Here is a 17,718-nt window from a genome sequence, read left to right as displayed (position 1 = left end):
CCGTGAGTATCAACCTCAGATATCCAGGCATGGTGGCAAGGGTTTCTACCAGCTGAACCATCTTACAAGCTCAGAAAAGTAATTTCGGATAGACTGTTGACTTGTACTCACAAAATTTTGTGCTTAAATGAGGCAAACATGACACTATGGAGAAGGACCATGACCTCCAAATGTACCTCAGAATTGTGGGAATTTGATGACTTTGTTTTAGGTCTACAGTTGCCAGAAATATGACAATGGGATCATCTGTGAACGAAGCGCCCATCTGGTCCAGATAGGAATCCTTAACTAGCTCTTAACTGTTAAGTCCTTAACAGGCAAACAGAATGGTTTCATGCTGAAAATGGGTAGGGATTTTTTTGGGGGGTAGGGATTTATTTATGATGATTTTCAAACAATACCAGTTATAATTTTTTAAAAGTCTGTATGTCTTTTAGTCTGGTGGGAGTAACATCAGCAAAAAGAACTTTCCAGAAATGGAATGAAGAAGGCACAATGGGACTTCTTCCTGAAAGGATTAGTTCAAGGAACAGTTGACATGGAAGCAGTTTGATCATTTTGATCACACGTAAAATCTGCTCTAATTTTGTTTTTAGTCATTTCAGAACTCTGGGTGAGTCTATAGGATATAGATATTTTACCAAATCTTTATCCTTGAGTGTATATAGTCAGGCTAACGGAAAGGCTACTGTGTGTCTCTGAAGACGTCTAAGATACACTCTTCCTTAAGTGAACCCCTCGCTCACTTTAAATTCTTATTGTATTGAAATTTTCACCAAACCTACTATTAAATATTTCAAGGCACCTTTCCCCAACCAAAACAAAACAGTACGTTTTTCTTCATGGCGACTTACTTCATAGGCCAGAAAAGCAACGTTCCATGGTTTGCGATAGTATGTCAAAGTGTTTCCATCCCGTACCCGGTCACAGAGTCCGTTGTAGAACTCATTGTCAAAAGGTGTGTTCAGGGGATCCATCCCTAAGATATTGATCCTGAGAACAAGCAGAATGGGGTCATATGGGGTAAATATCGTTGGCAATGCAAGGCAGCCTTCTGTAGCGGGGAGAGCAGGACAGCTTCGATCCATGCCGTTGTCAACCAACACGCGTGCCGTTTAATCAGGAACAGGGGTCGGGGCCCGTTCAGTTTAGCGCAGTGTCTTGGCAGAACGCATGCCTTAGGAGGGGCTTGTAAAGTCTTTGGCACCCAGGGCACTGTTAGAGCACATGAAAGAAAGGCAGTAAAGTAGGCCGCGTGGGACTCTCTGGCTCCTGGAGTCTTAGCTCTAAGGCTGCACCTCTTACCTCACATTCCTGACCGAACTAAATGCCAAACGCTATAGCACCAACGACTTAAATTATTTGAGAGCAGAACATCCCAGGAGGGCAGTATAATATATACATGTAATCTTTCATCTGTGGATCAACATTGGGGCTCTTTCTCTTTCTCCCAATTCTCTTTCAACTTAAACCTTCCTCCAGCTGTCTCCCTGCTTGTCAAGAACCCCACCCCTTCCCCAGAAATATATTATTCCTGTTAGACTTTCCAAGAAGAACATTCAAAAAAAAAATCGGCATCCGAGTAAGGTATTCTTAAAAGTTCTATACACCACCCACTCAGAAAAAATATTTTTATTTGGCAAGCTTTAATTCACAGACAGAAATATCTTTTATCTCTTTTTAACTTTAAACACAAGTTTTAACAAACTTTTAACCAAAGTTTAGTCTGATTTCTAGGCTTAAAGACAGCATCGGCACGGGAAACTGTTAACTCTTTGTCAAGTTCACCTTGCCAGTTTGAGGAGCACAGGCATTGCTCTGTGGGCAGTACCTACAATAGATGGCTCTGAGCCCAGGATGCCAAGGTGGAAATTTCTTCCACGCACCTATAACTCCCCAAACAAAACTTTATCCATTGTTCTAGAGCACATGCCTAACTCCAATTAGCAGGATTATAAATGTGGTATATTGCTTTGAAGAGCAGTTTGTCAGAGTGGAGAGGACTCACCACGAGTCCATTGCTGATTAAAAATAACAAAAGAATAAAACCAAGAATATTACCAATATTAACAGGTGGGTTAAAACAACTTCAAAATTATGGCACGTTTTAACTTAATTAATACAAAGCTACCAAGAAAGCAACATTGGGGCTCTGTAGTGGAAGAACAAATGGGGAACTTATTTGTAAAGGTTGAGCTACAGATGAAATTAACTCACTGCCTAATCAGCCCAAAAGACCTTTCCCTGCAAATGCTAAGGCCCTGATGTTCCAATACAGAGCTGAAAGTGAGAGTGGAGGGTTCAAATAAGTCCCAGGAACAAATGCCCAGACATTGTAACTGCTTAACTTTCTTTAACATTTTATGACTTGTTTTGTTCTGTTGCCTCACCCACCCCTGCATCTACAGTCCTCCTCCCCAGGGCATCCTGTGAGGCTCTATGCTCAACCACCTCACAAGTTGTTTCAGCCAGAGGGAAGCCTCTGGACATAAAGAGGCCTCGTGTGTGTCTCTGTGCTTTCCTTCATTTGTGCAGTCACCTTGAGAAGGGCTTCTGATGGCGGCGGCGGCTGCTCCTCTTTAGCTATGTTGCTCCTGCAGCGCCAGCATTTCACCAAACCACCGTGGAAAGCAGTGCCACCCTAGCTAGCTGTTACAGCTCAAAGTCAGCGACGCCGGTCAAGCCCGGTCTTGTGAGGAATCACTTCTTGACTTCATTTCACTGAGGGTTGGATGCAATTCATCCACCTTGAAGTCATGCAGCAGTGGAAAGAACAGATAATGTCTTTGTTTCTGAACAGAAGTTCAGCTACATGTTAAGGGACAGTGAACCTTGTCTCGCTATGCACCTTCATTAAATAGACTCCTTCAGTGAACAGTGGAACTCCCCTTCCTGTCTAATGAGGAACCTCTGGATGACTAATTACCACATCTATGTGCTTATAATAAACAGAAGGCAAAATGAAGACGGTTAAAACACAATTGGCTCCCATGAAGTTTCCTTGGAAGTAGGGAGGATCGGAATATAATTATCTATTTAAAAAATTAGTTTGGAAAGAATATACTGTGTCAAACAAGTAGTATAAATAAATGCAGTATAAGGTTCGTGTTGCACAAGGACGTGATCATCATGGGGAGATCATAAAAGGAGTTGAAAAATAGAAGGCTTGGTTTGGGCTTTGGTGAGTGTGTAAACTGGGAGGTGCTGGAAGCTCAGGAGGAATGGCAAGATCCCACCTGTGGCACGCTTCGGGAGGATTGGTCTTACTTGTGTGTCTTCTAAAGGCATTTGGCTATGCCTTCGTAAACACTTTAGTGAGGCATCAAATATTTTTCCTCTTAAGCCTAAATAAGTTGCAAAAGGTATAACTTCCCACCAGGCTATGAATACTTACTAAAAACATAATTACTGTTTTATATGGAAAAATAAATCTAATATAGATTAATGGTATAGTGAAGGTGCATATGGTTCTTCCACAGAATTTTGACTTAATATAAGATCCAATATAAATTATTTCGAATAATCTTATTGATCACCTTTTCATGCTTTGTTGTATCAAAATATATTAATTGAATGTTTTATGTATTACATGTTCCTTGACCATAAAGTTTAAGTATTGAAGCTAATTGTAAGTGGTATATATAAGTATGATAAATTTTTTAAAATTTATGGCTTACTTTATATGCATTGGTGTGAAGGTGTCAGATCCCCTGCAACTGGATCTTCAGACAGTTGTGAGCTGCCATGTGGGTGCAGGGAACTGAACCCGGATCCTCTGGGAGAGCAGTCAGCACTCTTAAGCACTGAGCCATTTCTCCAGCCCCAGTATGATAATTTTTTAAGTCATTACCAAACCAAGTAAAATTGTATTGGAAAGCTATCCCAGTGCAATGGATTGGGCTTCTTTTCAAATAGATAAATTTCTATATCTGTGGATAAATGTTGCTTTGTGCTCCTAAGATACAGGGCTCAGCACCAGTATTGCTTCACTTTCACTTCCCATTTTATCGATATAAATGAGGAAAAAATACCTAGTAGAAGGTATTTTGTTATTGTTGTAATGATCTGTCCTATCCCTTTAAGAGACAAGCCATGCCCACTCCCTCCCTTGTCCACTGAGGCAGGCAGATATTCCTTACTGCTTGCAGCCTGAGTTTCTTCTTTTCTTGAAGAAGCAGCTTCTGTCTCTCCCTTCTCTCCCTTCTCTCTCTCTCTCTCTCTCTCTCTCTCTCTCTCTCTCTCTCTCCCTCTTTCTCTCTCCTCTTTTCCTTCTCCCCCTTCCATTCCATAACCCACTAAATAAATATCCAACCTCACTCTGCATGGTATACCTATCCATGTCTCTGTCTCTCACCTGCGACATGGCCTGGGGCCAGCCACCTTTGGAGACCAGCGGTATGGTCTTGTGGCATGCCCATCTCTCTGTCTCTCCTAATGGGACTTGCTGCCCCTCATGGCTCACTGCAGTCACTTGGGGAACTGCACTGTCTTTGCCTGGGACTGTCTGCTCTCAGGACGCCCCTGCCCACTGCCTGCTGCTACATGACCACTTTTACTGCTCTGGGACCTGCAGCATTTCTGCTTCTGCAGCCACTGGGGATCCACAGCATTTTACCTAATTCATTACAATAGTAATGCCATTCAATTCTTTGGTCTTACATACTAAAAAGATTGCACACATAATAGCCTTTTATAAAAAAATTATTTTACAGTCCATTTGCTCATTATTGGTTAAAATTTTTAAAAAGTGGAGACCATTTTATTTCAAAGGCATTAGAGTCTAGTTGAGCCCTAAGACCTGGAATTAGACCTTGAGTTTTCTACCATGTAGTATTAGTGAGGTGGATGAGAGGGCTTTGGCTTGTGGAAGGCAGATGATAGGTGTGAAAAAAACTGCTAGAGTCTTGGCGGCATGCATCACAGCTGGTAGAGTGTTTGCCTCTCACGCACGAAGTCCTAGGCTCAGTCCCCAGCACCACACACACCTTGATGTGGTGGCACAGACCTGCAGTCCTCCATCACATAGTAAGTTCCTGTCTTGAGATGCAAGAAAGGAAGAAGCAGCTGTGTCATCGTACTAATCAATTTCATGAAAAACAAGTACAGATGGAGGTTGAGTCTTGTTGTTAGACCAGTTCCATAATTTTAATAGTTGAGGAAACTGTTACCTTGCAGCTTACTTGCCACTCTCCTGGAAGGGTCCTGGATGCCCTTTGCTATGCATAGCCTAGTTTGAAGGATATTGTTTCACAGAACAGCCCATTGACCAGCTGGCTGGACCCATCTGGAAAGTTATGGAAGCCAATGAAGTCTAAAGCACCACTAAGGGAGAAATGTTTCAAAAACCTTTGGCTTGACTCCACTCCTACAGAGACAGCCAGTCTGCTCTAAAATGAGCCAATATTTTTCTGCCAAGGAACATGAAAAGTGCTCAAGAGTAGAAAAGTCGTCACCTGGGAAATGTTAAGAAAAGCGTGTTCTTTGGCAATGTTTCGGGATGGCTGCTTCCACAGCTGCCCCAGAAGCACAGGCAGCTCTAATTCACTAGGTGAGCTGACAGGAAAGCTCCCTTCACAGAGGTGGAGCTCCGCTTAGATCACAAAGAAGTCATTCCTTACATATTGTACATCCTTTACAGCTGGCTTTGATTTGCGCTTTTTCAATGAATGCAAGATGGGCTGGAGGCCTTCCCTGAACATTTGTGGAGGATCTCAGATGCCTACAGGACAGAAGTCTGAAGCATTTGTAATACAATGGAATTCTGCCAGAGTAGCGACTTAGATGAGAGAGTCCTTCAAGTGGATAAAGATGAATTCATGACGTCAAGTTCCCATGGCTTGCCCACATAGAGTCTGGGTAAGAAGCAGTAGGCTGGGTCTATTGTGGTTTCCCCGAATGAAGTGTGGAGAAGCAGTTCCTAACCATACTGCTCCGACTGGCTTCTCCATCCCTGTGGTTGTCTCCTTGAGAAACGCATCCTATAAGCTCAGGCATTTGAACACTTGATCTCTACTGGGTGATGCTACTTGGGAAGGTTTAGGAAGTGTGGCCTTGCTGGAGGAAATACATCACTGTGGTCAGACTTTGAGGGTATATAGCTTTATACTATTTCTAGTTCCCTCCCTCTGTTTCTCTTGGCTTCCTGCTCCTCCCACCATGCCTGCCTGATGCCTTGTCCTTGGGCCACAACAGGCTCTTATGTGTCTGAAACTGTAAACCCAAATAAAACTCTTCCTCCTGCAAGTTACCTTGGTCTTGGTATTTTATCATCACAACAGAAACGCGACTGATACAACCCCCATGACCTTTATTTCGCATATAGTTCAAAGCTCTGTGAGAATAATGAAGGATTTTTATAAGTATCCAAATGTCCTAGAATTGAGGTTTATAATCATATAACAAAACATCTTAAAGCTTCTAGATATAAATGATTGATTTGCAAAGTATTCTGATATATATAAACATATATCATATAATATTTAATATACATATACATTGTGTTATATAATATGTAATATATTTATATGTAGAGAGAGAGCCTGGCTGTGCAGTCAAAGCTGCTCTTGAATGATCTTCCTATCTTTGCCTCCCAAGTGTTAGAATTATAGACATTATAATAAATAGCTGCTTAAGACATTTTATTTTTCATTACATTTATTTGTTTAGCGTGTGGGGGGGGGGATGCAGGTGTCACAGGGCAAGTGTGGAAGTCAGAGAACCACCTGGAGAAGCTGAGTCCCAGGGATCAAACTTAGAATGTCAGACTCAGTGGCAAGTGAGCCATCTCATTGGCCCACGGACTATCATTTTGCAAGTTTAGTTTTGTTTCCAGACAAGGCATTGACTTTGGGTCTTTAAAGCGGTATGGAGAAGGGCTTGGGTGGGTGTGGTGAAAAGGAGAAGGGTGAAGTGGTATGGTGGAGAAAATATGGTTTTATGTGACACAGAGAAACTTGGGTTTAGTTCCCTGAAACACTCACCAAAGGGCTTAAATTATTTCACTTAGTTCTTATTTACAAAATGAATATGGTAGCATCCCTGACAAAGTCACGGGGTGATTATGACAATCTGTACGATGGAATGTACAAAGGGATTCTGAAAAATTTAAGGTATTATGCAAAGGACAGTAGTAGCTTTTATAAAGACTGAATTTGTTAAGGGTCTTTGCTCCTAATAGTAGGGAATTCAATAAAACCTGACGATGGACTGATTCTGTCAGGACCCACCTCATTTTCCCTGTCTGCAGCTAATATTTCCCACAGCTGTGCCCCCTGCTCAGCCATGCTCATGCTCCCCAACTCCACTCCTGACTGTAATAAAGCGTGAGGCCCTAAGACTTCTTTGCCAATTCTCTAGGTTGCCTCCTTAGGAAACTTGCCGGCAAATGCTATGTTAATTTTTTTTCTTTTCCCTGAACAAAGGAAACCAATAGATTATGAATGATTGTTTTTTTTTCAGTTAAGTAGGCCAACATTTCTGTATTCCTTTCCAGTAAGACAAACTATAAATCTGCACTGAGTGAGAATAAATAACATATGTGATTCCTGTTTCAAGTTCTTTCATTGAGATTAGAGATAAAACTTCTTTCCCCTGAGGAAAGATGCAGAAGAGGTTTAGGATAATTTGAATCCATAGCAATCTGGTTAGAAGAGTTTTGGACAACCCTATACTGTTAACTACCATCTACTGAGATTCTTGGCCTAAGACAGTCTGTTTGAATCACAAACGCAGCTTTTAAGCTAAGGGCCAAAGGCACTGTGGGTAATATTTGAAAGCCATTTGAGTAAGATTTTATGAAGTGAATAAATGCTGTGTGAAACATTTATCTCATGCGTGACTCTTGGTATCCTAGAATTTTGTGCTTATGTTCACTAAATGGATGTTTCCTCTGACCTCAGAGAAAAGGCATCTTTACTTCCAGCCAAATCCAGTGTGGAGGAATTAGTCCTCAGGGTAGGGCCTTCTGACTCAGTACCACTGACAAAGCAGGCTGTGGGGAGCAGGATGCTCAGTGTCACCACTGCTCACCTCTAACGGCATCCATACCCGCCAGTGCTGTCCTCTGCAGTACTGATGATTCAAATGCTCTTCAGACATTCCTAAATGTCTCCCGTAGGGGAGTCACCAAATCCAAGAAATTCTGTCACTCTAGTTCCTCTGTCAGCGTTGTTCTTTCCACCTCTGCCATCCTTTTTCTTCTCTCCAATTCTGGATTTCTGTCCCTGAGTTTCATCCTAGGGACCTAGTTTCTATCTTATTGGATATTAACCAAGGTTTCAGATGGTACCTATGAACGGGGCTTTTACTTGTTAAACAATTCACCTGTTTATCTACCCACCAAGTATTTATTGAACGTCTATTTTGAGTCAAGAATGAAATCATACGGATAAAGAAACCCATCCAACGATAGGTGGTGAATAGAACCCTGTACTCCTGTCAGTGCACAGTAAGACGTGAGAACAACGGCATCTCTGTTAGGGACAAAATGGTCCAGCTCAAGATAGATATGCAAACTAACCAGTAAATGTCCCTGGACTGCCTTGCAACTGGAATGGGATCTATCGGGACCTCAGATCTGTCATCCTCTCCCGATGCCTGGAGCACAGACGTCTGCAGAATCCTCTCCTCTCTATAAAGTTCAAAGTTCGAAACTCCTAGACTTCCTTTAGCACTCACAGCCCAGGGCCACTACATTTTGTGTGGAAAATGCGTCACCTATCAACTCTCTACAGTGAGACCCCAAACCCTATTACCCTCTGGCATCATCACCTAGTCTTTTGATACCGTTTCTTCCAGCCCAACTCCAGAATGCTTGAACCTTTTCAGAATTTATAATTAGTTATCAGGTCAAAAAGCATTACAATGAAGGGTAACCATGTTGGGAACTCAGACATTTTAATGAACCTGCCATACCTGCTATGGATCATTTAATTCGAAATGTGGTCATGTCTTCCTGACATTTGTACATGAGATGCTCTGTCTCCTACTGACTGAGAGTGAAACTCATTCAACAGACTCCTACTGAGGCTGGGTGATACCCCTACATACCAGCTAAATACTCTGGGGTCCTCAAATGAATACAGACCAAGGTTTGCATCAACGGTGCCATTTGTAAAAGCCCTTCTGGATATTCTTCGTTGTGAAAGAGTTAGAGGCCATTTCCAGTCACTTCTCACCTGGACAGGTTCAACAGAAGTATATGAAATACAAACCCATAGCCTGCTGTTCGTCCCAGTTCAGATTCTTCTACCACTCGGTCGCGGCAAGGGGGGCGTGGATCTCTGTCACAGTCATCCTCATCTGAATAATCTCCACAGTCGTTGTCACCATTACACAGAAGTCGCCTCTTTATGCACCTGCCTGTAGTCAAAATCAGGACTCTTACGTCATGTGTGTAATGCTAAATGTTTTCATTTGCTGAAGTCACAAGGGGCACTTTGACATTGGAAGTGAATGATGGATACAGTTGAGCTCTTTCTATAGACTACATAGCTAGCCTTTATTGGGAGCCATTAGACTTGGAAATGTCTACTTATGAAAATGTGTTTATTTTTCTTTGCTCACTAGTGGACACAGAAGCCCACAGAGAACCACTGGACTCTCAGATCACCTGTTCCACACTGGAAATCGTTCCCACAGTTGATCTGTTCCTCCGTACACTCCTCAGTGGGTTCACAGGGTAGCCGATCACCCAAAGCATCAACACAGCTCCTCCCATTAAACTGTCCAAAGGCTACAATGCTTCTTGAACGAAACTGCAAACAATCAAACAAAAGAACAGCTAAAAATATTCTATTTCCTAATGCGAAAGTGGATTGTGATTTAAGGTCTTCGTTCTCAACCCTTCCAATGCTGCGTTCCTTTGATACAGTTCATCCTCTTGTGGTGACCCCCCAATTATAAAATTACTTCCGTTGCTACCTCCTAACTGTAATTTTGCTACTCTTCTGAATCATAATGTAAATATCTGTCTTTTCAGATGGTCTTAGCCAACTCCTGTGAAAGAGTCATTCAGCCCCCCAAAGGGGTGGAGACCCACAAGTTGGGCACTGCAGGAATAAAGCAACATTTCCATCACTGTAGACCCCACACCCAATAGGTTCATGATGATAAGAGAGAAGCGAAAGAAACCACCGCTGCTATCACTTAACAAGAGTACTTGGCCTTCTAGGTTATGAAGTCTCTTACACACATGAAATACCATAAACACTTACCCAGTCTGCTGTTCACCATACAGGTCTCCTGGTCAGATCAGCCACATTCATTTCAATGATTACCTCTTTCTGGGTTGGGATTTGTTCCTGGGGGTCCCTTCTTCCTATCCATTTCCCCGAAGACACCAGCTTTCATTTGAAGAACTCGGATGGATGGATGCAAATACTTACCTTTTGTTTGAGGCAAGGATCACACGGTGACCATTCACTCCAGGGGCTCATTCTGCAGTCTATGGGTGACAGAGAGTCTTCTCTGTGTGTCAGCTCTTCCCTAGAATGAAGATTAAAAGGAATTCATTTAAAATGCCATTCTGTACACCTCTTTCCCAGGAGCCTTGCAAAACCAAATTCATATATTTACTACTTTTTCCTTCCTAAGTCATAGTGTTTATTCAACACAAACACACATGCACACATTCTATATCAAACATGTATGAGTATGTATGTGTGTATATACGTGTTTTGCATGTGTCTGTGTGTATGTGCATATGCACATGTGTGTGCATGTAGTTAAGGCAAGAGCTCTTCAGATGCCTTCCTCAGTCATTCTCCTTTAGTTTTTGAGATAGGATCTCTCAGTGGATCTGAAGTCATCGATGTAGCTGGACTGGGTAACCTGCCAACTCTAACAATCCGTTTGTTTCCATCCCTCCTCCGCCCGCTTGACTTACAGACACATCCCACCATGACTGGTTGTAAGTAGTGGCCAGCAGATCTGTACTCAGATCTTCATGCGCATGTCTCCTTTACCAGCTCACTCATCTCCCCAGGACACTCTGGATTCCTTACTGTGTCTCCCATGACACTTGAGCACATGGCGTCTTGTATTTTTAATCCATTCTCTTGTCCAGTTCTAACTTATCAACAGTAACAGTAATGATGGTAACGAGGACAATGGTCAAGGTCTCCTAACAGATGTTCGACCCTGACTCGCCTTTTTCCAAGTACAAAATGGACTCGTTGGAGCTGAAAATCTTGTTTCACTTTCTTTGTGAATCTCATTTATCCCCCTGTGAGGCTGGCAAAACCTGGAGTTGCCTGGCTCTCATGCAAAGTTAAGCCAGTTAGTCCAGCCATTCCTATAACAAACGCTTCATAAATCAGCCTCTGTCCCCAGAATTTCATGTTTAATGTTTGAAAATAGATGCTTTCCTGCTTTACAGCCCACTTCGAGACTTATTCATGCTCTTTTTGAGTTTCAGCATCATGTGTCTTAGCATTTACAGCTTCCCCTTCCATTCCTAGGCACAGTGCTCAGCCTTAGTTCTCGGCCACTCTAGTTTGGAACTTTTTTCCCATTTGGTTTACCATTGGGTCTCTTCTTATCACATCCTTGCCTTGGGTACTTAACTCATTAAATAATAAGAGACAAAGTAAAAGAAGGAAGAAGCTATCCAACAAGAAGATCATACAGATGTTTTACCTCTGCTTTCCTACTTTGGCAGCTGTCCTTCTATCAAAACTCTCACATCAGGGAGAGGCCCAGGTAGGGTCAATCCCTTCACAAGAATGTTCTAGAGCTCATTTCCAATTTGAAGTTGATCAGGTGAGTGTCTCATCCGCTTTAAACTCCTTTTCATAATTATCTCCCTCCAATTGTAATACAGAATATTATATTAAATAAGCCAATGAATGAATAGGTAAGCCTCCCTCTCCACTACTCCAGCCTTTTCTTTTGCCAGCCCTATCATCTCTCTTGCCCTTCATGACAACACATTTTTAAAAACATTGCAATAAATGCCATTATGTCTCTCTCTTCCCCACGTAGTCTCATCTCCTTCAGCCATCCATGCTCCTTGAGCCTTTTCAAATTCCTCCATGCTTTTCATTTTTTTTCGTGCAAACTTCCTGAAAAAGTACCCCGCTCTCTGATCTAGCCCCTTACCTCCCAACCAGTTTCTAACTCTCTTGCCCCATGCGCCGTGCCCTTGCTCAGCAATGACTGTCATGTGGTTCCATCACTTCCTCTCAGCGGTTATCTTTTTGGCTTCCCCTCACCATCTACTGCAATTGACTGCTCGTATTCGGCATTTCCCTTTGTCCTCTGTTTACTTCCTTGACAGTTTCATAGCTGTCCATGAAGCTCCATTCTCCGCTCTCATCCCCACTCTCTACAGCTGACCCTCCTTCTGTGCTTTCATCTCTTCTCTTGTGTGGGACCCATTCAGTTTAATTACAGTTGCTTTCACAAGTGTGGGTGGGAGGTTGTTTTCTGGAACACTGGCTACATAGCACTTAGCTACTGGCTGTGGATGTTGTACATCCATACGGTGTATCCAGTCTTGTTTGTGCAGGTAATCACAGCTGCAGTGAGTTCATGTCAGGTCTAAAGAACTTATTTTTGCTGTATATCCCCCCATCCTCTTACTGCTACATTCTTTCCTCTTTTTTTTTCTTTAATTTCCACAATCTTCTGAAGGAGATGGTATAGACATCCCTTTTATGACCAAGTATTCCACCACCTCTTTTATTAGGCTGAACAACACTAGACTTCTTTTTTAAAAAATATCTTTTCTCTGCTATTTTAAACGACTCTCCTCTCCTCTGTAGGATTCTCCTCCTCGGTAGTTTGTCAAGTGTTATTTATTCATTGAAGTGCTGTCATTAGATTCTCCTCCCCTCCCCTCCCCTTCTCTCCTCTTCCCTCTCCTTCCCCTTTCCTCTCTTCTCCCCTTTTCCTTTTCCATTCCCTCTCCTCCTCTCTCCTGCCCCTCCCCTTCCCTCCACTCCTCTCCTCTCCCCTCCCCTCCTCTTTCCTCTCCTTCCTCTACCCCTCCCCTCCCTTTCTATCCTCTCTTACTTTCCCTCTTTTCCTATACTTTCTCCAGATCCATGGTTTCCACGTGTGTGCTAACGATACCCAGACAGATAAATGTGCTGTCCAGACATCTCTCTTGAAGTTTAAACTTTCACATCCAATTCTCAATTCTACATCTGTACTTGGACATCCTCATGGCCCATTGACCTCAATGTTTCCCCAAAGGAATTTATTATTTTCCTTTTCTTTCAAAGCCGCTCTTTCATTTATGTGTTATCCTAGACAGAGACTTGGTGGTACGTGTCTCATTCTCTATCCCCCCCCCCTCATTTCTAACATCTAATTGAGCACGTTTCAGTTGTTGGCAGTCTTGTAAATGATTTTCCAATCCGTCCTTACCTCCTAATATCTTGCAGATGTTCTTCTGGTTTGCACTATTATAACATCTCTTCTAGCTGACTCTGGTAATTTCTTTCTCACTTAGTTTACATATGGCATCCAGAGGGATCTTTCAGAAAAGCAAAGTTGATGTGACCCTGCCCCTTCTGTAAACTCTCCAATAGTTAGAGAGACGACTTGTGTGACAAGGCTCAAATCTTTCAATACCATGTAGAGAATGACTCCCGGAGATGTTTAAAATCCTTGAACTCTATGAATACTATTTACATGGCAAAAGAGACTTTGCAGACATGTTGCATGGGAGGTTATCCTATGCTTTTTAGTGGAATCATTCCAATCATGTTGAGATCTTAAAGAAGAATTGTTCATTGAAAATAAAGAAAGAGAGGTAGGAGAAACCCAAGATCTGAAGGAGATTTCATCCATACCACCAGCTCTAAACATGAAAGAATGAGACAATAATTAACACTAAAGTCTTTTGGAAAAAAATCATATGGAAACCCACTACTGCAGAAGCTTCCTAAAATATATACACATATCAAAAAATGCAAGTGGACTTACCCTATAATAGGGAGACAAGGCCTCAACTAAATATCATATACCACCAAATAAAAGTAGTCAGTACTAAAAATGGGTTATATATTTTGAGTTGTTGTTGGCCAATGGGGTCTCCTAGAACCTCTAAAACATTCTAGGTTGTAGCCAATGCTCTTGGTGACTCTCCACGACTTGGAAGTAAGACCCTATTGCTGAAAACCCTACAAACTTGTGTTTTACAACATGGAGAAGTCTAGCCGATACCCAGCCAGAAGCTTCATCTTTAGTGGCTTTTGCATCTATAGCCCTGGAAGGTGCTAAACACAGAACAGGAAGAGAAAAGCGACCACCATGCTCGCCCAGTTATCATGAGCTACAATGATGACATGAGTACTCAGGTNTACACATACCTGATGGATTTCAACAAGCAGTGGTAGAGACATTCTGTGTTCTATATTGGTTAGATGTCACAACCTTGAGATACTAAAGACAGTAAATTGGGGGTGTGGATAGACAGACGGTTTTGTGGTTATGAGTAGTTGTTACATTTCCAAATGACCCTAGATCAATTGCCAGCACCTGCATGATGGCTTACAACCATCTGTAATTTGAGTTCTCAGGGATCAGGTGCCCTCTTCGGGTCTTGGAGGTCACCAGGCATGTAGGTAGGACACAGACACAGGTGTAGTCAAAATAACCATATGTAAAATAAAAATAAATTAAATTAAAAAACTAGAAATGTGGCGAGGATATAAATCAATTGTAGAGTGCTTTGCTAGCAAGTGCAAGCTTCCAAGCTTGGTTTCCCAATAAATAATCAAAATAAATAAATAAATAATCAAATTATAGCCCTCTATTATATTATTAATTAAATCAATTTCTTCAGGACTGAGTTCGAGATAACCTAGCTTGGGGAAAAAGCTACCCAGGTGATTCTCATGTTCAAACAATGTTCAGAAATACTTCATGACAAAACCTGAAGGAAACCCATGGCAACTGAGAGTGTGCAAGGTTAAGACCTCATAAGCTCTCCCTCACGAACGTTAGCTTGCCTGCCAGTGTCCTTGCTAAGGCGGTCCTGTTGGTGAGACTATATGGCTGTAGCTTCTGATGTTCTTCAGAGACACAAGCTCTCAAAAGACAGTACCTTCCTCTGAATCTTACAGTCTTTCTGCCCTTGCTCTGCAATGAGCCCTGAACCTCAGATTTGCGAGTTGTGTTGTAGCTGTATCCTTTGGGACTAGACTTCCTACATCTTCTTCATGTAGTTTCCCCCTTGTCTGGGTTCAGATTTACTCTTTTTAGGGACACTATCCATATCAGATAGAGTCTCACTCTTAGCCACAGTTTAATTTAATTATATTTTTAAATGGAACAAATATAGTGACTACTGAGCATAAGGACTGCAATAAATCAATTGTATGGGAACAAAATTCAGCTTAGAAACTTCAAGTGGTTTTAACCAAGCAAATAAACCTAATATTTAAACCTCAAATTAATGTTGGTAGCTTCCATTTCTTGTATTTCAAGTTCAGGGCCAGATACCTAACTATTTATTTATATAGGGGGTTATTGCCACAGCGTGTATACGGAGGTCAGAGCATGACTTTCCAGGTCATTTGTTTTCTTCTACCCTGTGATGTCACCAGGTTTGGGGGGTCAAGTGCCTTTACCTTCTTAGTCAGGGTGGGCTTTCTATTACTGCTTTCTAGGCTCTCTCCTCATAAGCATTTTATTTTGACTTTGAATAATAGGTGCTATTTATTATGATTTACAGATAGGAAATAAAATTGGAAAACTGCATTACTCTGTCCGGGTCAAACTGTTATTAGCTTTAGAGCCAACAATCGCTGTGCTTGGTTTGGTGCAGTTTGCTCCTGCCTTTCTGTTTTTCTCCTCCCTCAATACAAATCATCTTTGAAATAAGCTGAGCAGCCATAGCTTGGTCAATAATTTCTAGGTGGAATAACCTCAAGATTTTTAGACATTTGGAGACATAGTGAGTTAGTAAGAAAGAACACAATTTATTTTTATATAGCCACCTAGATAAAGTTCATCAACTGGACAGCCTAATTTCTACCTGGATCAACAGCAAGCTTACAAAATGAAACGATGCCAAATGGGGCAGAAATAAATGGGAGATTGTGCTAGTCCCTGGCGATTATGTCTTCACTCTGTCAGGTGCCTGGCTCTCCCAGGACACAGTTAAAGCAGGACTCCGAGGAATTAGTGGGGGAGACTAAAAAGTTGCGCAAACAGTGTTATTGAATAAGCATGCTGCATACATATTCAGACGGGAGATCAATGACCTCGAATAACTCGGCCTACCTCCCACCCTCTGAGCCCAGTGCTGCCTTGCCAGCCCCTCTGACTCACTCAGCAGATAACCCTGTGTAGCTTGAGGACTGCGTGTGCCTAGCAGGCACTGCCTGCCCCTCATCCTGCTGAGCTATTAGGCTGAGTACAGAAGTGTTCCCCCAAGCACTTTCTGGCTTCTCTGATGAACTGTGCTTATCAAGGGCAGCCTAGCAAGTGTTTGAGTGTTCTCAGCTGGGAAGGCACTCACTTCCTGGATCAAAGCAATGTACATCAACCCCGCAGGGGTTCTAGCTCTGGGTCAGAAAAACATTGAAGGAAGGTTCCATCTTCCCACCAGGCCAGGGGGAGAAGTTTCCAGAGAAGGGCAACCACTGCCTCTTATTGGCTAGCTCTTACATATTGAACTAACCCATTTTTAATAATCTGTGTAGCCCACGAGCTGGCTTACCAGGGAAGATCTTAACCTGTGGCTGTGTCGGGTGGGAGAATCATGGCGACTCCCTTCACTGCCGTCTTTCTTTTAGCATCCTGTTCTGTCTATTCCGCATACCTAATTTTTTGTTTTATTAAAGGGCCAAGGCAGTCTCTTTATTTATCCAATGAAATTAACATAAGCCAGAAGACTCTCCCCCATCAGATGCTTTTGTTGTCATACACTAGTGGCTGAGACACAAGGAGCATGTTTACCAAATGTAATGTGAATCACGTCTGTTGAGACGCTTGAGTTTGGAGGAAGCAGGGTCTGCCTTGGGTGCCCAGCCTTGCAGCCATGGGGACCAGACTCTGAAAGTCGTCTGGCTCCCGAAGCTAAACTCTGAGCTGTTATTTCCCTCACGGATAGGATGTAAAACTTTCCATTCTACCCAGAGAAACACAGGAGACTGAGATGAAGGTTCGCTCAGGACCTGTTCTCCTGGGAATTCACCTTGAGGTGAGATTAGAAATTCCTAGCAGTAACTGTTAGCAAAACTCCAAGAACCTAGTGACGTCCTGGAAGGCTGTTGTAACTCCATTCCCTTTTCCTGAACAAGGGGGGCGCTCAAAGCAAAAAGAGCCACGAAATCATTATAAAATATACCCAATGCTTATTGCATTTTTTTCCATAGGCCTGGGAACAGAAGCTCTGAGTACTTTACACACGTGATAGCTAATGTTCACATGAGACCTCTACTGGGTAGAGTCTTTCATCCTAAGTGTATGGACTGAACTGTGTTCCCTCCAAAAGTCAAATGATATTCTGGTAAAACCTGGTTGATGCCTGAGATTGAGAATTTGCTTGTAAATAGGATCTGGATAAAGGTGATTGTATTAAAATGGAATCATGGAAGTAGGCCTCACCACCAATAAGTCTGGTGTCCACATAAAAAGAGAAATCTGGACTCTGGGGAAATGACTCAGCAAGCATTAAGACCAGAGTTTGATCTCCAGGACTTAGGGGAAAAGGCTTTGTTTGGGTGGCATTTGTGGAGAAAAGAGGGGACTGGATATATA

The 17,718-nt window shown here is 42.3% G+C and overlaps 1 protein-coding gene across 1 annotated transcript in view; it reads right to left on the bottom strand.

The window, feature by feature from the left end:
* Positions 1-17,718, bottom strand: part of C9 (complement C9) — a 35,999-nt gene that overhangs the window by 15,622 nt on the left and 2,659 nt on the right. The window contains exons 2-5 of the mRNA XM_050138952.1: positions 10,386-10,485; positions 9,611-9,755; positions 9,213-9,360; positions 855-993 (exon numbers count right to left, since the gene is read on the bottom strand). Coding sequence (XP_049994909.1) covers positions 855-993; positions 9,213-9,360; positions 9,611-9,755; positions 10,386-10,485 — 532 coding nt within the window. The remainder of the gene's footprint in view (positions 1-854; positions 994-9,212; positions 9,361-9,610; positions 9,756-10,385; positions 10,486-17,718) is intronic.

The sequence above is a fragment of the Alexandromys fortis genome, unplaced genomic scaffold (assembly GCF_014885135.2).
Source record: "Alexandromys fortis isolate MF-2015 unplaced genomic scaffold, M_Fortis_MF-2015_v1.1 scaffold_37, whole genome shotgun sequence".
Classification (NCBI taxonomy): domain Eukaryota; kingdom Metazoa; phylum Chordata; class Mammalia; order Rodentia; family Cricetidae; genus Alexandromys; species Alexandromys fortis.
The sequence above is the reverse complement of the archived record's forward strand: the minus strand, read 5'-3'. Positions and strand labels throughout refer to the sequence as shown.